Genomic DNA, 21,679 nt, shown 5'->3' with positions numbered 1-21,679 from the left:
ATCATTTTATGCAAGTTTGAGTTACAGAGCTGCAGAATATAATCCAGAGGGACTATTCTCTCTCGCTCTGATGAAAAGTAATATTTACTGTAGGTGAAAGAGCTTTGTTGCGTGGGGAAAGCTGCACTTCAGCCGCTTGGCTCATTTCTGTTCTGGGTAAGTTAGAACAGCTCTCTAAAATCCACCTTCTCTCTGAAATTTGGGCCTTATCCTGAGAGGGGCTTAGCACCTATAACTGTCACTGAATTTACCATCTCTCTGAATCAGGTCCTTAATTTGCTTACTATTATTATTTTCAGATACCTTTACACCTCTGTGTTCCAGCTGAAAATAGAAGCAACCTTGCCAAGGTATTGCGAGAAAGCTTATCACAGATTGTCCAGGCCAACTACCAACACAGGACCAAAAGATCATCTCCAGATGATGCAAGGAGTATGCCTAGGTCAGAAATATTCCATGAATGATCCTTGCATGCTGGTCTCAGCTACGCATGCTCCTAGCACTTTTACTGGAATGAGTAGAAGCAAGTCAAAAGATACATTTAAATAATTATTTTCCAGACATTGCCCCTTGCCCCATTCACATTGATTCCATCAGGTTTGCTTGGAAGGATGGCATACAACTTGGCGCCAGCAAACGGCTTGGGAGCTGAATCAAGAAGTATATTATTGCACTTTACTCTCTGGAAGTTGAGGGTTATTCACATATATGTGAGCTAAAGGGATGTTTTTTCCTATCCAGACCATATTTCCTAATGTCAAAATCCATGACTGACCCAAACAAAGCTCATCTGACCCACCATTTTGCTTTCAGTCACGCAAGATTGCCTCAGAACACTGCTCAAACCTACCTCCACATCAGTGTCTGATGGACGGTTGGCCGTAGGTGAAAGACATGGTTACTGACTGCCAGGTTGTGCTCCAGCCGAAAGGGCTCCAACACCACCCCATCTCTCACAGGGAACGTCAGACGCAGCTCATCATTGTGGTTGGCTGGGATCGAAGAGGGAGAGAAAGTGTGAACTTTCCCTTTAGCATCTGCAGTGCAATAACAATGTGTATATTTACACAGAATAATGACAAATGATACAGTGATCTATTGCTGGGGTTAACCTAGTAAAGTCACATATAGAAAAGAAAATGACAAATAACTGTATAAGTGGATTTCGTGCAGGTGATAGGGCACAGACTGACAGCTCTGGAGACTGATGTCTTCTATTTATATCCATAGATAAGGTTTATGAAAGGAGCAGCAAAAGTGCCTCTCACCACAGACGTGCCTTACACCTGATGTGGGGGGGACCATTTTTCATTGTGAGAGATTAGTTCAGTCACCATACCCATTCAATCACTCTGTTGAGACTGCCAATTAGTGCCAGTTGTGGTTGTGCATTGCTATTTGTTTTTCTGTGATGTGGCTATTTTCCCCCTAGAAACTGGAATTGAGATTATCCAACTCATTTCAAGTGTGCCAGTAGATGGTAATGACTCTCGATTCTAATGGTGATCTGCAGATGGAAGGCTCAGGTATTCTATTACCAGTTCCACAAGCCATTCAGTCTCCCATCATGAAGAGCTTTGCTGCTTGTTATGCACAATTTATGATGGCCAACCATTTTCAGCAGATATGTTCTGGCTGAAAAAACAGGTTTGTTTGAAGTGATTCTGAAGCAGGAAGACCTGGAGTATGAAAAGGTTACCGCTGTCCATTGTAATCACTGGATTTAAGATTGTGTTTCTTCTTCACTCATCAGAAACAGAAGCTGCTGTTCAACTCTTACTTAAAATACTCTCCTCCCTCTGAAGCTGCTGAAGCTAAAACAGTACCAATAACCTTAATCTTTCAGATCTCCATGAACCCTAAAATGCTGGTTGAAAAGAGCTAACACAACAGAGGTCTTTCTATAGAGAACATACTCCTTCTTCCAGTGCCTAACTTTTGATTATTCTTTAGTCACTTTTAGACCCTAGACAAATTGTATGAGTACACAGCCACTGAGATGGTGTTATTCCTGACTCGCTCTCAGCCAAACATAGCTGTGAGGTTGAGTGGCTTTGAAAGGAGTATACATTATTTTATGGCACACTGCTGAATATTTTTAAGAGGTCTGCATGGACATAATAGGAGTACCATTATAAATATTCACCCTTTAAGCTATTCTTCAGTAGTATTCAATAGCTTTGCCCTTGACCAAAACACACCACATTACTATTGATGGAGTTTCTATGCAATAAACAAACCCAACAACATGAAACAGTTGAAAATTAAGAGTTTCATTCTGAGAAATCAACTACAGGAATATTTAAGGGGCAAAATCCTTAAAAGTTTAACTTTGGAGAGAGTTTTCCATTTGCAATTTTCCAATATTTTGTTTGGAAACAAATATTCTTCTTTCCTGTTTCCTTCCTCTCTGAGTAGCTTGCATAATGTGGTTGGTCGACGCCATATATCAACTGGCTATCAAAATTTCTCTCCATGTCAAAAAATAGCCGTCAAGATGCTATTTTTAAAGCATCACTTCTGGGTTGCGTGATATGCATGGCAAAGGAAGGAGAGACAGTAAAAGGCTGAGGGACCGCTCCATTTGCTACTCACTTGGCGGTGGCGGTAAAGCATTGATATTTGGCTTAATGTCAGGTGGGAATGGTGGTTTGACATCCTGGTTAGGTGACAGGTATGGTGGAATACTGCTCCCTGGAGTCATGGGTGGTGTGGGGTTTCCTGGAACCGGTGAGTGAGGGTAATTTGCCACAGGTACAGGCCTTGATGGCTAGAAAATAAATAATACCAAGCTGTTATTGAATTTTGAAAAAAAAAAAAAGAAGCCCTAATCATATGTATTGCTATTAAACACTGAATCTATATATTGGTATTGTGGCTTGGGCCTGGCGCTATTTAAAACGAAATGAGTAGGAGAGCTAAAACTGAAAACCTTAATTATTTTTTTCTTTGCATTTACTTCTCATTTTTAAAACATACAGTAGTTTAGATTTGAGGCAAGGAGTGCAAGCCTCAAAAACTGCAGATGCTACACTTTTTCATTCTTTCCTGCCTCTTTATCCGGTTTTCCACCTTTGATCTCTCCTACTTTTGCCCTAATTTTCTTACTCTTCTCCTCTCCTCTTGATGTAGCAGTAAATAATATAGCACCTCATCTTTGGCTGAGAACATTTTATCTTTGGTCACTGAGCAATCACAGGTTGAAAGGCACTACAGACTATACCCATTCCTGTCTCCGCTGAGACCAAAGTTCCTCACAGTTCTCAATTCATCAAGTCTCTAGTCTCCACAGTCTTCAAACTCCAAAGACCAGGTCATCTATATTACAACTCAGAGCCTTGCCCCTTAGCTGGGAGAACTGCCTTTCTCCATGAGCTCATCTTGTCTATTCACCCTGTCACCACATCAATCTACATTTCCATGAAAAACTTGCAACACAGTTCGATAGACCAAGGGTTGGTTCCCCTTTCAAATTTTGTTATTATTTTCTTCTCAGACCAAACTAAGATTCCCTTGTACATAGCCCTGGATCACTCCCAGGAAAGGCTATTTTGTTCCTTAAACTGCTTTGGCTATAAAACAAAACAAAATTTTAAAAACCCCAACAAAAATAAACAGGATAAAAATATATATAAAATCCTTCACCTTTAAAACACTCGTGACTGATCTTCAGCTGGCATAAATCGTTGTAGCTTCAGTCACTGCAATGGAGCTACACTGATTTACACCAGCTGAGCATCTAGCCCCTTGATGCATTCATCTTGACAATGTGGAACAGAAGCTGCCACAGTATAATAAAAATTGCTTTAGAAAAAGCAATGTTTCTAGACATCTCACATCAGGCAATAAGTGACCTGACTGTATACAGATGTTCTGTGGGAAATGATTCCTTATTCTTTTCCAATAGTGCTGTCATCTCAAACAGTACCCACCTTCCATGCAAATAATGACAAAATAACCCCATTGGCCCTAAGATTCTTCTGGCTCAGAATCCAACACCAGAAATGACTTGACTATTCTAATCTTAAAGCAGATCTGATCTACCAGCTTTACTGAAATTTTCTCAATTAATCCAAGAACCGTGCAGTGTGTGCCCTCATTTTGCTTTGCCACAACTAAAGGCGGGCTCAGTTTGGCATTCACTTTTACTTCTGGCCCACATTTAGCTAAAGTGCCCCCAAATTATGATGTGACATAGCTTACTGTACTATGGGCTTGATTCTGACTCATCAAAGGCAATGGAATAACTTCCATTGCCTTTAATGGTGTATTATCAGGCCCTATCTAGGGATCCTATGGTATTGCCGGAGTTTCATTTTATCCACTAACACAGAAGAAAGAACTTTCACCAGCACCAGATGAGATAGCTAATGAACCCAAAGTCTCACCTTGTAATACTGTCCCATGTTGACTGTTGGAGGTGGGTACTGCCCTGTATTTTGCTGGGTAGGCATCCTCTGTCCAGGATAATTAGGAGACGTAAGAGGTCTTGGAGGGTTGGGAGTTGGATACTGACCAGGCTGGGTAGGAAACTGGCTATTTGGTCCATATTGCTGGTTTCCGTAATTTGGCTATTTTACAACAGAGATGAAACAAAACAAGAAATAATTTTAAACTGAACTTTGAAATATAGAATTAAAATGAAAATAAAATCAGGCTGATGTCCCTGTCTCATGAACGCTTTGCCCAGCATTTTCAAACCTGGGTGCCTGGAGTTGGGCCTCTGAGGGACCGGGGATTGCGGACATTCAAAGGTGCTAAAATCTTATTAATGTTCAGTCTGGGGCACTCAACCATTTGTGCCTTTGAAAATCTCCACTCCAGGATGCCTAACTTTAGGCCCTTAAATAAGTAGCCATATTTTTGAAGGAGTTGAGCACCTGCATCCATCCATCTAAAGTACTTTTATGGTCCCATAACCACAGTATCTGAGGGCCTTACCATCTCATGTGTGTAATGTTCACAACACCCCTGGGAGACAGGGAAGGGCTATTAACTACATGTTTTACAGGTGGGGAACTGAGGCACAGGGATATTAAGTCAAAGAGCCATAGAGTTTAAGGCCAGAAGGGACGACCAAATCATCTAGTCTGATCTCCTGTGTACCACAAACCACCATCCAACATACACACTAAACGAAAGAACCAAAATGAGACCAAAATTATTACACCCCCCCCAGGAGATAGACTATTATGTCCCACAGGCAAAAAACAGGAGGAAATGAGGAGCACCAGTGCCTGAGGCCACTTCAATGGCAGGGAAAGGATTAAGTGAGATATACCCAGATAATCCTTGCAAGGACCCACACCCACATGCTATTAGAATTCTTTGAGTGGGGGTCAACAAACACATGGACAAGGGTGATTCAGTGGATATAGTGTACTTGGACTTTCAGAGAGTTTATGACAAGGTTCTTCACCAAAGGCTCTTAAGCAAATTCTGCAGACATGGGATAAGAGGGGTGGTCTTCTCATGGATCAGTAACTGGTTAAAAGACAGGAAACAAAGGGTAGGAATAAATGATCAATCTTCAGAATGGAGAGAGGTAAATAATGGGATCCCCCAGGGATCTGTACTGGGACCATTGCTGTTCAACATATTCATAAATGATCTGGAAAAAGGGGTAAATGGTGAGATGGCAAAGTTTGCAGACCATACAAAAGTACTCAGGATAGTTAAGTTCAAAGCAGACTGTGAAGAATTACAAAGAGTGACTGGGCAACAAAATGGCTGATGAAATTCAATGCTGATTAATGCAAAGTAATGCATATCGGAAAACATAATCCCAACTATATATACAAAATGATGGTATCTAAATTAGCCATTACTACTCAAGAAAAAGATCTTGGAGTCACTGTGGATAGTTCCCTGAAAACATCTGCTCACTGTGCAGCAACAGTCATAAAAGTGAACAGAATGTTAGGAACCATTAGGAAAGGGATAGATGATAAGAGAGAAAATATCATAATGCCACTATATACATCCAGAGTAGGTTCACAACTTGAATACTGCATGCAGTTCTGGAAACCCACCTCAAAAAAGATGCATTAGAAATGGAAAAGGTATAGAGAAGGGCAAAGAAAAACAATTAAGGGTATGGAACAGCTTCCATATGAGGAGAGATTAAAAAGAATAGGGCTGGTCAACCTGGAAAAGAGATGACTAAGGAGGACATAAAAAGTGATGAATGGGATGGACCAAAAAAAAGAGGAAATGTTATTTACCCCTTCACATAGCACATAAACAAGCAGGGTGTGTGTGTCACCCAATGAAATTAATAGGTAGCAGGTTTAAAATAAACAAAAGGAAGTACTTCTTCACACAACACACAGTCAACCTGTGGAACTCATTACTAGGGGATGTTGTGAAGGTCAAAGCTATAACTGGATTCAAAAAAGAACTAGATAAGTTCATGGAGAATAGGTCCATCAATGGCTATTAGCCAAGATGGTCAGGGATGCAACCCCATGCTCTGGGTGTCCCTAAACCTCTGACTGCCAAGTGCTGGGACTAGATGACAGGGGATGGACCACTTGATAATTGCTCTGTTCTGTTCATTCCCTCTGAAGCATCTGGCATTGACCACTCTCAGAAGACAGGATATAAAGCTAGATGGACTATTGGTCTGGCCCAGTATGGCCAGACTTATGTTCTTTTGCTGGAAAGAAAGGCTAAAGCCCCCCAAGATCACTGCCAATATGACCTAGGGAAAAATTCCTTCCTGACCCCATGGATCAGTTAGACCCTGAGCACGTGATTAAAAGTCAGCCAGCCAAGCACCCGAGAGAGAGAATGCTTCATACCACGTCAGAACCTTGGCCCTTTCTGGCCAATGTTCCATCCCCAGCTGTGGCTATCCTGGATGAAATAACCTTCCCCAAAACTAGAATATATTGTGGCGGAAAAATCCTTATAGGTGGCTGGCTGAAACGCTGAAGAAAGTGACTTGCCCAAGTCACAAAAGAAGTCTGTGGAGAGTAGATGACTGAACCCAGGCCTCTTAAATCCTAGGCTAGTGCCCTAACTCCTCGACCTAAGTTCCTCCCCATTTTCCCTGCAGTGGTCCAACAGGAAGTCAATGGGCATGGTTATTGCTCAGCACCTTTAGGGCGAGGTCAAGAATATTACTGTTCTGATGGCAAATCTATTTATGAATATTGATTACTTACAACAAAAACAAAATAATTCTGGAGCAAGCTAATTTATAACAAATATCCCCTTTATGAAATTTTCATAAATCAATAAATAAATAGCATCTACTAAACTTACACAGCACCCTTACAACAAGCATATGATTTTATAGCACTGTAAAATGCATGTTACTTGAGAACATTCTCGTATTCACTTGTGATGAAAAACATGCTACTGAAACAGCGAGGAGGGATTCCCAATCTTCCACAAAGGTGTGAAATATGAAATATAATGGTACAAATAATCATCTGAACTATGCATTTTTAGCTCAATTGGAAAGGAGTGATAGCATTTACATAGTAGAAAAGCCTTGTTAGATAAGTAACTCCTGCAGCAGATAAGTCATTTTTGATGCATAAGGTAACAACAACAACAGAATTCATTTACAGACCAGGAAATGTTGCATTTAGAAAAACTGCAAGAAACTCAATAAATATTTGTTAAATGTTGGATATCAGTGTATATTTTCTGTAAACTTACATTGCCACTATTATATTTTGGCCAATAAAATGCTAGTGTAAACTCTACTGACTAATAGCATAGCATCAGTTTAGTATATGTTGTGATTCTACCTAAAGTTACACACTAAGGGCTAGATTTATAAAGGTATATAGGCCCCTAAAGATGAAGATGGGTGACTAGTGGGATTTTCAAAAGCATCTCAGTGCCTAACTCCCATTGCTTTCAATAGAACTTGCCTGAAGTCATACAGCAAGCCAATGGCTGTGTGATTTTGATTACTACGTCTTGGGAAATGCTCTCATCCTATGCTAATCTTATAAAAACCTGGAGAGACAAATAGACATAGACAGACAAACAGGAAAAGAACTCAGATAATCTTCACCCCAGACCAAAAGAAAATTACCTAAATGACAACGTGGGAATTTTCAGAGATGCTGAGCTCAACAGGAGTTTTGAGTATTAGCACCTATGAAAATCAAGCCACAGGAGGTTTGGAAAGCAATGGGATTTTTAAAAGTTTCACATGCTTTTTGTGTTTATGCAAGGTACTGCCCCATATTTCTTTAAAACAATAAAAAACCCAGAGTAAATAAAGCGTATGGTCTGCCCATGACAAATTTATTTTAAGCATTCAGATTGAAATTCATCTCTGCGCAGAGAGTCTCTATAAGACCTATGAACTTACGTTCTATTATGAGGGCTTCAAAGTGATATTTTGAGGGCTCAAGAACTTCACAGGGCAGTTTGGGCTTGGTGGCGGCCACCTTGGCTGACGCACCAGGGACTGAACTCTGGGGACCTCCAGAGCTAAAAAGCACAAGCAGCTACAGCTTGAGCTAAAGTTCCCTAGGCAGGGCTACTATTTGTGGGCTAAGCACAGAGGTGACTTGCTACACACACTCACCAGGGTATTATACAGGTTTTCTGCACAGGGTGGATTTCATCTGTAGCATAATTGGTATCGTTTGTAAGACAAAAGGAATAAAGAAGCAAGAATACTCACCTCTCCTGGGTACGGTCTCTTCATGCCCTGTATAGGCAAAGACTGGGGGCGTGGACCTGGGTAAGCTTGCTGTGGCATCCTCTGCCCATGGCTGCTGAAGGGGCTTATCCCAGGGGGCCTCGGCTGGCTCATACCCATAGGTGGCCCGCTCATGCTGGAAGGCGTCATTCCGGCTCCCATGCTTGCTGGGTTCATGCTGCCTGGCATAGAAGCAGGGCCGCGAGGGCCAGGTTGATTCATGAACTGGCTGTTGTAAGCCTGAGTTGGACCCATCTGGAAAGAGGAACAAACCTTCAACGGAAGAAAAAAAGAAAAGAAAAGAAAAAAAAAGAATAAAATGCGACATGCATTTAAAATGGGAGTGGGGAGCTTAACATGTTTGTTAGCAGGGGTTGGGGGTGGGATTATGTCGCATTTTCTTTTTATGTTCTGTAACCTTCTGTGAGGGGTTTTGGGTTTTTTTGGCATAATAATAATTCAACTGCAATTCTAAAAGCAACAGGAGAGAAAAATAATAGTTTAGTAAGAGAAAAACGGCTTTAATATGAGCAAATAAAAATCCACTGACGTGACCAGTCATCTTCCCCAAGGTAATAGGCCAGGATCCTCAGCTGGTGTAATTCAGCACCCCTTTATTGACTTCAAAGAAGCTTTGCTTATTTACGCCAGCTGAGGTTCTGCATGTGCCCCACCCTTAACCCTGATGCTTAGAAACACTACACGGAATGGAAGCGGTGAGAAAAGCAGCTGCCACAGATCAAACACTCATTCCTTTTTCATTAATAGTTAGTACAGGAAATAATTGTGTGTTGAGCTTAGGGTCACCAAAAATGGATGGTTCAAATTGCTATTCTCACAGATAATACCTTAAAAGGTGGGGTTTTTTTTACTGTATTTAGAAAAACTAAACTGAGTTGATCAACATAATTAATTAGAGAAACAGCATAGGCCCTAAAATAAAGCTTTAGAACACTTACCTGTGTGCTAAAGTTTGCGGGAGGTGAAGTACTAATGCATCCCATTAGAAGTGGGTATAAAACTTTGCATACCATTTTTTTTTAACTAAGGGATGACCTCTTTGCAATACAAATGCACGACTAGTGCAGGTAACAGGGATTCATAAAGATAATGTATTGGCCACTCTATGTCATTATCATATACATACTTATCCCTGCTACAAGAGATCGCTTGGTCTCCGTCTCTTGTGCAAACAGACACACAATACAGCTGATACCCGAATATCTTACATACTAAATAGGGGCACTCACTTCTCTCTAAAGGCAGAAGTCAGAAGGATACAAGTTTGCAAGATCTACTTTCTTACCGGTCCATACTGGTTCATGTCCTTGTTCTGGGTTTCCTGAAGGGCTGCTACAGTGGCTGTAGCTGTAGCTGTTGCTGTAGCAGCGGCAGCTGCAACTGCAGCTGCGGCGGCAGCTGCAGCCGGCTGAGTGAAATCTGCAGGCGGCCTCGTGTGTGGAGGGATCCCCATTCCCGCAGGAGTATTTGGGCCACCAGGGTAACTATCAGGTGAAGAAAGAAAGGAATATTAAAATGGGCCGAGTGTTTTGAGCTTAGATTTGGGGCCTCAGTCTGATGTCATTTGGAACAGTTCCAAAACCATGTATAAGTTTCTCTTGAAAACAAGCACTCTGACAGAAAGAGAGAAGCAGGCATGTCAATGAGGATGCAAGAGCTGCTCTGGCACAGAGGGAAGATAACGTCAGCACTTTTGAATGGAGTTAGAAACTACAGTTTTCAGGAGTTTCTAACTAATTTTTATTACTCTGTTCTACCACGCTGCTGGACTCAGAGGCTGTAAACGAATGTGTGCACAATTTAGGGGCAGCATGGACAGTAATATCCATTGTGAGCTTCTTCCACAATGAGCCATCTATGTGCCTCAACAGTGGAATGCATCAGCTTTTCCAGGAGTAGAAAAGGAAATCTGTCCCACTGAGATCTCAGGAAAGAGGCCGACAGGGGCTATTTGTTATCGACAGTGACTGACAGCTATCATTTGGTGCCTCTTCAGAGTTCTGCATGAAGCAAGTTGGCTGTGCCTGCATACTTCAGGTACTAATCACAAAAGTACCACTAAGTAAATAAATAAATAAATAAATAAATAATCTAGAGTACTTCACACCTGTAGATCTCAAAGGTCTTTAAAAAGGTGGGTCAACATTATGCCCATTTTACAGATGAACTGTACTGAAGTACAGAAAGTTTAAGTGAGTGGTACAAATTCATGTAGCAAGACAGTGGTAGAGATGAAAACAGAGGCTAGCTCTCCCATTTTCCAGGATAGTGCTGTTCCAGTCTACCATGTTGGTACCCTTTTCGGCAGTAACAACAAATGAACCCAGAGATTGACTAGGCCCGGAGACAGAGCTACACTATCACCACAGAAGTGCATTCAGGAAAAGCATTAGGAGCGTGGGAAGCTTGCATGCTTACTGCCTGTGTTTACCTTTTAACGGCCCACGCCTCTGTTTTGTAGATAACCTGGGCTATTAATTTGGCACATTTCACAAGAACTGCACTTACCCCACAAAAATAAACACATAACTTAAAATCTAAGACCAAAGCCCTGTCCCTCATTCATACAAAGTGCTTTATAAATTCCTGCAGTAAGGGGTCTGCCTATTAGCTTTGTAGTGCTGTACCCTTACTAATACTTGAGGTAATTTCCTCATATAGACTGATGGAAGTTGTACCACCGATACTTCTCACATACTAGCCCTACTGAATGTTAATCATTCCTAGGACCTTGGTTTGTGTCTTATATTTGTGGTAATTAAAACTTTATTTCTGGTGTTTGTCAGGGGTAATTGATTGACCTAATTTCCAGATACAGTGATGAATGTCCTGCTCTTTGAGTAGCCAATTTTTTGAGCAACGGACCCAGTATGCTATTTAGGTAGGCCTGATGAAATAACCACCAAGACTTTTGGGTATTTCTAAGCAGCCGTTGGGAGATGTGATTACCAGAGCAAGTAAACTCACATGTGCTAGCCCTGCTCAAGCTAATAGCAGCGTGGCTGCAGTGGCCTGAGTATGTATCCAGGAAGTTGGGTGGCTTGCCAGAGCAGCTGCAGCCATGCTGCTATTTTTAGTACACTAGCTTGAACAGAACTAGCCCATGTATGTCTACCCAAGCTGGGAATCACACCATCCGGCTGGTGTGTAGACTTACCCTTTAAATAACCAAAGGGAACCTATGACACATCCAGTAGATTGCTATGCAAAGCTAGAACACCTTGAACTATTCACATCCAATTGCCATCCCATACAGACTTGTCTTACCTCCCGCCAAAGCCTCCACTTCCGGGATAGTTGGGTCTCCCGTACATGCCCTGCTGCATATAGGGTTGAGCAGAGCCTGCCTTGGCTGAAAACTGCTGCTGCTGCCCAGCAAACTGAGGGGAATTAATGCCAGGGTTGCTTGTAGTCATCCCAGAAGCCATGGGGTTTCCTGCTGGGTTCATAGGGTTATTGGCATTTGCCATTGGGTTTCCCAGCACCTGTGAGGAGAAATATTCAAAATAAGGAAAAAGCCCTTAAAGCTATGGCTGTAAACAATGTTAGTTTGCTACAGACATTAAAGTACAATCAACTAACGTATATACTTGCACTCAAATGAGTCCTGGGTTCATTATGCTGTATGCACCTAGGTATGTTAATTTCTTATGAGCTCTCCCTTGCCATTTTCTGATCCCTACCATAAGATTAGTCTCTCACTGAAGCTTCTGAAAAGTTATAATAAGGAACAGCAGACATCACATTTTTTTTTATCATGTGGCGAATCCATCTGATTAAGTGAAGAAGCAAGAAACAACTGTGTTATTTGACAATTTGTTGGTCTGCAAGATGACAATTTGATTTAACCCCCCCCCCCAACATAATGTCTTTGATGTAGGACCTCAAAATGACGTACAAATACTCATTAAGCCTCACAACATTACTATAAAGACGTATCTCCATTTTACCGATGACCAAACCAAAGCTGTCTGCACTATGAGTTGTGGTGTGATTCTCTTGCCCATGTAATGTGTACTTGTGTTAAGTCTCTTTGAGCTATCATGAGTGCTGCTGTGGCTACAGTACTATTAACACTCATGCTAGGTCGATGAGACTAACACAAATATGCTCACACGAGATGGGGAATCACACCCATAGCCCATAGGGTAGACACAGCATAAGGCATAAAGCGGTTCAGTGACTTGACTAATGTTCTTGGATCCAGCTCCTTTTCAAGTAAAGCGAAGTCTTTCCACTGGCTTGAACATCAGTTGGATGGAGACTTGAGTCCTTCACATAGAGAACTGGTTGGGAATTTGCCATCTGAATGATTTTCCAACAGAAAATGGAGTTTTCACAAAACTGAAATTTTCTGTGGCAAAATTTCAATTTCTCTGAAAAATATCAATTTTCCACTGAAAAAAATTGAAATGATAGCTTCCCAGCTATCTGCGTGGAAAGTTCATGTCAATTTTGCCTTCAAGAGAAAGCAAAATGGACAAGAACATTGCAGTCAGGCAGCCAGACAAATGTAGCTGGGCTGGGGGAGAGGTGGAGAGCCAGGTGCTTAGCCTCTGGCATTTTGTTTGGAAGGTTCTGGTCAATTTCACTTTCTGCCTGCAGGGAAAAAGTGAAATTGACAAGAACTGTCCAGGCTGGCTGCCTGCAAGCTAAAAAATTCCATTTCAGTTCTCCTGAAACAGAATTTTGTGGAAGTCCCTTCCTGTAAAAAGTTTTGCATTTTGGACTTTTCATCACAATATGAGATGACATTTTGTTCAAAAATACAAAATTTTTCATGGGAACAAATTCCCATTTTCTGGACAGTTATACCCTGGCACTAACCACTTAGCTCTTGCCTCTGTCCCAATGCTTCAGAACATTGCACCAGGCTAAATGAGAAAAGTTTTCCATTAAGGACTCAAGAAAAATGCTGTGATAAACATGTTAGGTCTGATAATCACCCCTCTCCTGTATAGAAAGCAAGTGATGCTTGCAACTGCCACCAATATAATCTGACACTTCCACCCATGTGTTACCAACTCAAAATAAGTAAAACCCTAATATGTAGCCATTGTGCTGCCAGAAGAAGAAAATAAGCAGGGAAAAATACCGTTTTATGACAGTCCTTTCCCTACTTTTCTCTATTTTTTTTTCATTTTACTGACAAACATTTATCCAAAATGCATAACTCAGGGTAGGGAGCATAAAATGAAGCTTACCTGGCTTTGGGAGGTATTAGTCACACCCCATACTGTAGTGACCACTGATAAAGAACCTGGTGGTTGGTTGGTGTTTTGCTGCCAAGGAACAGAGTCATAGGGGAAAGACCCATCACTGTAAAATACAAACACACCAGAGAGTCATGGTTTGGAACAGTTTAAATGAATGATGGTTGGGGAAGCGGGGATTGATCTCTTAACTGACAAAGGCAGATGGAGTAACCTTAACTCTTCTCCAACTCATCAGCTTTATAAGTATCTTAGTATGTTTAAGAAGTGGGCAGTTTCTGTTTGGTTACAAGCAGAGCAATCACCACAGCATCAAAGCAGAAGGGAAATTAAGTTAATTCATGACACATAAACCCATGTGGTAATGGATGAAATGAAGAGTTCACCCCTAAAACTCTGCCACCTGCAGAAGTAAAAATAAACTCTCGGCCACAGCTTTCAACAAGAACATTAAGCTATCTGGATGTTCGGAGGCATTCATTTTGCAAAAGTCATCCATCTCAAGCTCTTCAACAATCATTGCTTCAGCTGTCTCATTCCAATTCAATTAGGTTTTGAGACTAGACTGCAGCCCCATTGTCTGCAGTTGGAACCAGCATGACCAGAAGAGCCTTTAAAGGAATAGCAGCCCAACAATAATTTTCAAAAAGTGAATTAAAATCCAGATGGCGTCCTACCGCACGATGGATGAGCTGTATGCCAAAAAGTATTAGCTAATCAGTATTCTAGAAAATCAGCTGCTGAAACTAAAAATGCATTCTTTCAGAACTAAGTGGGGAAGAGCATTGGGTTTTTCCATAAACTAAACAGATAGAAGCCTGTCACATACAAGTCTTGGTGCATACAATACAGAGAAGGAATATGTATATATGCAATATAATTACTGAATACATCAAACTCAGTTAAATAACCAGAGGTAAAAATACAATATTTTTTTCCCACATATCTTATTTAACATTATTTGGTTCATGTGTTATTATTTATCATTTTTTAAAGTTGATTTTACGTTTATGATTTTTTCCAGGTATATACAAACTATTTAAGGAACACATATATAGTCCTTTTATTTTAAAGAGATACTGGCAAGCGGTTTAGGTCATGAATTCATTTTTAAACTAAATTACAAATCTGACCCTGCAAATGCTTATCTAGCTATCTAAGGAACTCATACAACTCCCATTATCATAGAATCTGAGTGCCTCAAAATCTTTATCCTGCAAGGCAGGGAAATACTCTTATCATTTTCCAGCTGAGACACAGAAGTGTCATGTGGGGCATCTGTGCTGAACAGGGAATTGAACACGGGTAACCAGCTATCACTCTAACCACTGGACAATCTTTCCGTTCCCCTGGGCCACAGGACTACTCAAGTGTAAAAGTGAGCTAACATACATATAAATATAAAGATAAAGATATAAATATTTTCCTTTTCAAAACTTGGGGTCTGGGATGCCCTTGTGTTAAGTAGTGTGCATGCATGCTCCTCGCTCCCAAAGAGACTACAATCTATTAACAATAAAATTAATAATATAAATTAAAATTAAGTAATTAACATACATTTTAAAAAGGGGGAAAAATCTTTAAAACTGTGATTATCCAATGTTTTTAAAAAACTTTCTCCTGGCCAGTCTGGAAGTCCACCACCAAATCTACATTTTCTGTCTCATACAGTACATCACAATGTTGCCTCACTGCACAATGTTTCAGCATGATGCAATATTTCAAATACATGCAGCAGCAACATCCCTCCATCAACACTGCAAAAAGCATATACGGCCAGGGATGGGAGATCTTCAGGGTCTGGAATTAGGGGCTGATTTGGACTTCTGTCGTAATGCCTTCCACTTTTTTCCCCTCTACCCATGTGATATTTGCCACTTTTACTTCTTTCCTTACTCCTTTTGGTGGATGTCTGCACTGGCCTTCTATAGTCATCCTAATATTTGAAGAGAAATCCTCCCCACAACATTGTTCTTGTTGAACAGCACAAGGGTAATTAAGTCTTTTCATTGCACCCTGGAGGGCAGTGAGTCAGCTGGAGTCCACTAAAAGAGTACTGACTAATTTAAAACAATGTTAATGAACCACCACATGCTAGGGGTCAGCACTGAGGCGGACCAAGCAGCAGAGGAAGCCATCAAATGAAAAAGAAGAGAAGGAGGGATATTACTTCTCAGGCTATGATGTAGTGATGCTGCAACCATTCAACACAGTGCAAAGAAGAAAGATATAAAAAAAGATTTCCTAGCTGCTAACGCATATTGAAGCCAATGGTTAGTCAACGCTGATGTCAAAGAGGTAAGTGAGGCTTTAGGTCTAAATAACTTTTTTAAAATAGTTGGATTCAAAGAACAAACAGACAAACTAACACCATGAGTTGGTTTCAGATTTCCTTATCAGACCCTGATTCACTTCTCTTCTCGACTCCTCTTCCCGGTTGACCCAGGGTCGCAGGTTCCCATGATTCTTCACCACGCTTTCCAGTCCATGGCACAGGTTCATAGGTCTTGGAGTTCCAGTCCTTTTCTCTCGACAGTCTTTCCATTGAACCTTCGGTCTTCCATGTCCTTTCTTGCAGCCCTCTTCCTCCTATGTTTTCTTTGCTGGTCATTCTTCTCCCAATCTTATCACACCCAGCCCACCTCAGATGTGCGCTCTTGGCCTATCACGTAGAGTCCCAAGTCCATCTATCCCCTAATTTCTCCCTGGCACATGCTCTACCCTCCACTTGCCTGCCATTCTCCTCAGTATATTATTTTCTACTACCTGTATCTTCTTTTCTTCCAACTCCATAAGGCCCACTGTTTCCAAACCATAGAGCAGGCAGGGACAAACACATGCAGGATATATCTTTTCTTTCAGTTTGTTACTTAATTGCCAGTCCTGCAGTACTCCTACCACCTTTTTCACTGCCTCCGACGCACACTGGGTGCTTATTTTCAGTTCTCCAGATCTCCCTCTGATGGCACGAAGTGTACTTCCCAAGTACACTAATTCTTTCTTACGATTCAGCTTCTCTCCTGAAACTTCCATCAATAGCTCTTCTTCCACTTCTTCAGTTTTCTTTGTGTTTATCTTCAGAGTATGATCTTCAAACACAGATGCCCACTTTGATACCAATTTATCAATTCCTCTTTGCCGTCCGCAAAAAGGGTTAGATTGTCAACATGCATTAGTTTTTTCTGTCTCTCCACAGGCTCAGTTCTCCTACTAGTTGTCTCCATAACTAGGATGAAGTTAAGTGGACTCAGCACACTGCCATGTCTCAATCCCACCATCACCTCAAAATGCTTCAAAATTCCAAGTGCTATTCACCACATTTCCTGACCCTCAATACAACTCCTTATTATCTCCACTTCTTGAAGTCCCCCTGCCATCCATCTCAATGCTCCAAATACTAACTCCTGCAGAACCAAGGCATAGGCTTTCTCAAGATCAATAAATGCAACACAGCAATTACACCCTCCCTTTGTCATTCTTTCAAACTTCTGTCTCATTGCAAATATCCTTCCCTTCCAAAAAACATGTTGCTCCTCTCCTACATTTTCCTCCACCTTACCCCTCAAACTTGCCTCCAAAACTCTCTCAAGGAATTTGAGGGTTGACTTAACAAAGTGATGCCCCAATAGGCATTGGTATCATTTACATCACCCTTACTCTTCTAAAGAGCCACAATCAATCCTGTTCTCCAGTCTGGTATCCTTACTTGATCACAGTAAACACACAGTAATCTGTGAAAGCTCTTTACTGCAGTACTTCCAACTACCTTGCTCATATCAACAATTATGTCATCCTCACATCTGCTTTACCATTCTTCATCTTATTCAGTGCTGCTCTACTTCATGTACAGAGATTGATGTCTTTTGAAACATCCCCATAATTGCTGACAGTGTTTGTGCTCGCAAATCTTTCTTCTCATTTAACAACCTTTGAAAATATGTTTTCCATACCTCTATTAACCCTTTAGACTAAGTCACTGATTTCTTCATCTGTTGTGCTTCATTGTTTCTTTTTTGCCAACCCAAAACCCAACTTCCTGCCATCATCTTTCTCCAGCTTTCTGTACAAATTCCTCTTCAGCCTCCAATCATGCCTTAGCAACTTCCTTTTTTTCCTGTTTGAATTTTTGATTGTTTCATTATCAAAACCTGCTTCCTCAAACTTTTTGAATAATACTTTTATTCTTTTTAACTTCTCTGGTACATCACATTCTATCACCACCTTGTTCTCCAAAAGCATGCCATCTTTCTACTCATTCTGCCACATATTATCTCCATTAAAAATTCCTCTGTTCTTCCCCCACTTACTCACTGCCGTTGGCAATGCATGAAAGCCTTCACTGACTTTTTGGTAAAACTTTTCCTTTCTCCCCTCCCTTACATAGCCACCAATGCAATTTCTTCCTCAATTTCATCTTCTTTCCTCAGGTTGCAGTCGGATTCCAGCTATTAATAATGTATGTTGTTCTGCTACATATTTACTTTATATTTTTAACCATTTTCATATGTTCTCTTCTTATCAAAGTACAGTCTACACAGGCTTTACTTTCTCCACTGTAGTATGTTACCAGGCAGGATTCTCCTTTTTCAATCCATGTAGTCACCACTCAAAACCCATTAAACAAGCACCAGTCAATTCACCTCTCTCCTTCTGCATTTCTTTTACCAAAGCCAAATTTACCTGCTTCTCCTTCTACTGGGCTCCCTTCACCAAAATTACAGTTAAATTTTCACCGACCGCTAACAAATTATTACTCTCAACCACACCAGTCATCATGTCTGACATGGATTGTTAGTAAATTTGCTATGAGAAGTCACTGCATGAAAAATGAGGTTTACGTGGTGAATAGAAACTAGTGACTTGCAATGATTCACACATGATTTGTGGCATTTATTTGGAAATACTGTGCATATGTGTAAATTAAGATTTATTTTTAAAAAAGATTTACATAACTGACACTAATTTGTTAGTCCGCTTGTTAATGCAAATGTGTGTGTGTGTATCGGACACTCCGTTTACACACCTCCACTTGCTGAGAGAAAAGCGATTCACATTGCTTTTTGTGCACGGGGAGGTTTGTTTAGACAATTACTTTATGTTCATAAACTATTTACCTTAATAAAAACAGTCAGTTTAAACATAGCAAATACATTAGCTACAGTATCTAAATGGGCAGCTTTGTTCATGAGGTAATAAACATATGATTTACATCATCAAGGATTTGCGAAAGGTAACAAAGAATAATAATGAAGATGTATGAAAGATTTTTTGTTAGGTATTTGTTTTAGCATAAAGGACAACTACTGATATACAGATGTAATACAAATCTCACAGCAAAGTTAAAGTGAAGGAAGGAGAAAGGACAGAGTACCTAACCTTTAAAATGTTTCCAGTCCATGCATATGCTGTGATGAACATACTTCTCATTACCTTTTTCCCATTTTATAGTTCTGGGGTTCCCCACAAAGTCCTAAAGGCTGATGGACACACAACCCACATGTACTTTATAGCACTAGGCATTAGCTTTCCTGAAAAAATGTCACCACTTTTGCTTCAAAGTTAGGCTAAGGTTATGCATAAACCCAGCTATTTCATGCAATTAGGCTCCCAGCAATTTCTTTCCATTGTTTTCCCCCACGTCTGCTCTCTAGTTTTGGTGGAATTTCTGTCATTTGAGGTGTAGGTGCTCTCCTTGGCTTAACTACAGTATCTGCAAAACTGCTAATACATAAAAACAGTCCTTTAAGTATACTGCCTGCACCAGTGATCCTTGGAATGACAGTGATGTGGATAGACAACAGCCATCACAACACTCACTGTCATTTCTCCCATTTCCTTGTCTGTTAGTCACCTATGGACACCTACAGAAACACTTGGTTGCAGGCAGTGAAATTCCAGAGTTCAAAACTAGACCAACTCTCTTGGCTCCTTTTCACAATCATTTAAATGAAAGCAGTGTGCTCTAGTAGATAGTATGCTGGACTGGGACTCAGCAGATTTGGGTTCTATTCCTGGATTTGCTGTTTGACAGTGGGCAAGTCACTTTGCTTCTCTATGCTTTTGTTCTGCCTTTTGGCTGTCTTATAGTTAGATTATAGCTCCTTGGAGCAGAATCTGCCTCTTATTATGTGTATGTATAGTCCGTAGCACAATAATGACCTCAACCTTGGTTATGACCCCGGCATGCTATTACTGTAATACAAATTAAATAATAATTATTAATAATAAATATCCTCCCCCCAAAAACCCATAAAACAAAACAAAAAAAAAACCATTACACCTACAATGGATAAATACAAGAAGTCAAGAGTGAGAAAACTAAATAAACCCTCAAGCTTCTCTTGTACCAATCAAAGGATTTCTTATTATATGCCTATAAATTTAATAGCTTTTTGACTTTCTACTTTATTTTATTTAATGTTTATACGAGATTCTCTGTAACTGCTATATAAGTTAACTAATGACATATTGCCGGCAGTGAGCCCTCTTAGTTAAGTCACCATTGTAAACTTAGTGTCAACTTATTTCAACGGTTTCTTATTGTAGAAGATATGTTATATTACTAAACACACACACACACACACACATAGAATTCCAACATTCTTTAGATTTTTCAGTGTGCTCACCGCCTACTGTGGATGTTAGTGTCATTAGGCTTCTCTGCTTCGTTCCTTTTGCCAACATGAATAGAATCGTCTTTAATAAAAATGAAATTACAAAACTGGACAGAACTCCATTAATACCTTAGTTTTGATAACAGTAGAAGGCTTCAGAAAGGAACTCAGGTTGTATCTCACCACAGCTCTGAAACTGGAAGTTCCTGGTAACCTTTTTACTATATACTACAGCGAGGCAAAAATTTTCTTCAGAAATTATTTTTGGATGAAGAATGGCTTTTGTAGTGGTCAATACAGAAATTCCCATGGAAAATAGCTGATTGTGAGAAAATTTCGGGAACCCCAAACTTGAAAATCAAAGTGCTTCTGCTTTTGGCAATGAAAAGCAAAACATTCTCAGGTTTCAGTTTTTCAACAACCCCCTCCCCCCAAAAACTTCTGAAGAAACTTTTGACATTTTCCATTTTGTTGAAATTATTCACAGGAACAAAAACAAACTCCCAAGTAGCTGGAACATACACATGTGGTATGTATACAGAGCACCGTTCATTCAGCAGAATGTAGAGTACATACCTGCAGAGTCCCCCTAGCACAGGTGTAAACAGCACTGTAGCTGAAGGGGCATGGCTGAGGCAAGGAAAGACACACCTGAAGGGTGTGGGCATGTATGCAAGCACATATCATACATGCTTTCTACTCGCCCAAACCATGTCTTCCTGTCTCCTCTGTAGCAGTGTGGTGTCCTCTTGCCTCCCTCCTTCTGGACCCTTTCCCTGCTACAAGGAAAGACTCCCCCATTAGGGAAAGGATCTGGTTGGGGGAAGGCAATGGAGAAAGGCTTAGGCAGCTCCTTGCCCTGGAGCCTTTCCATGCTGCAGGAAGAGGCTCTGCCACAGCCTTTCTCCCGCAAAAGGAAAGGCTGCAGCTGCGGGGAGCTGCTGAAGCTTTTCTCCATTGCCAGAGCCTTTCACTGACAGATGCAGCTACAAACTACAGTGTGGACACAGCCTGCTTTTCCCTGCAGTGTGTAGTTACACATATGCTGTATGCCACTGCCAGTTGGGTGCAGTGTAGATGTAGGCCCTCCAAAACCCCCACAGATGGAGTGTCCCAATTTGGAGCTTTTTTAGTTTAGATTCAACTTTTTTTTTTTT

The 21,679-nt window shown here is 40.7% G+C and overlaps 1 protein-coding gene across 1 annotated transcript in view; it reads right to left on the bottom strand.

Annotated features, from left to right (window-relative positions):
• Positions 1-21,679, bottom strand: part of ZMIZ1 (zinc finger MIZ-type containing 1) — a 403,763-nt gene that overhangs the window by 24,778 nt on the left and 357,306 nt on the right. Inside the window, 9 exon segments of the mRNA XM_077821484.1 lie at positions 851-992; positions 2,596-2,770; positions 3,499-3,545; positions 3,548-3,572; positions 4,389-4,571; positions 8,657-8,929; positions 9,981-10,179; positions 11,963-12,180; positions 13,900-14,014. Of these exon segments, the coding sequence (XP_077677610.1) occupies positions 851-992; positions 2,596-2,770; positions 3,499-3,545; positions 3,548-3,572; positions 4,389-4,571; positions 8,657-8,929; positions 9,981-10,179; positions 11,963-12,180; positions 13,900-14,014 (1,377 nt within the window).

Source organism: Eretmochelys imbricata, chromosome 7 (genome assembly GCF_965152235.1).
Source record: "Eretmochelys imbricata isolate rEreImb1 chromosome 7, rEreImb1.hap1, whole genome shotgun sequence".
Lineage (NCBI taxonomy): Eukaryota > Metazoa > Chordata > Testudines > Cheloniidae > Eretmochelys > Eretmochelys imbricata.
The sequence above is the reverse complement of the archived record's forward strand: the minus strand, read 5'-3'. Positions and strand labels throughout refer to the sequence as shown.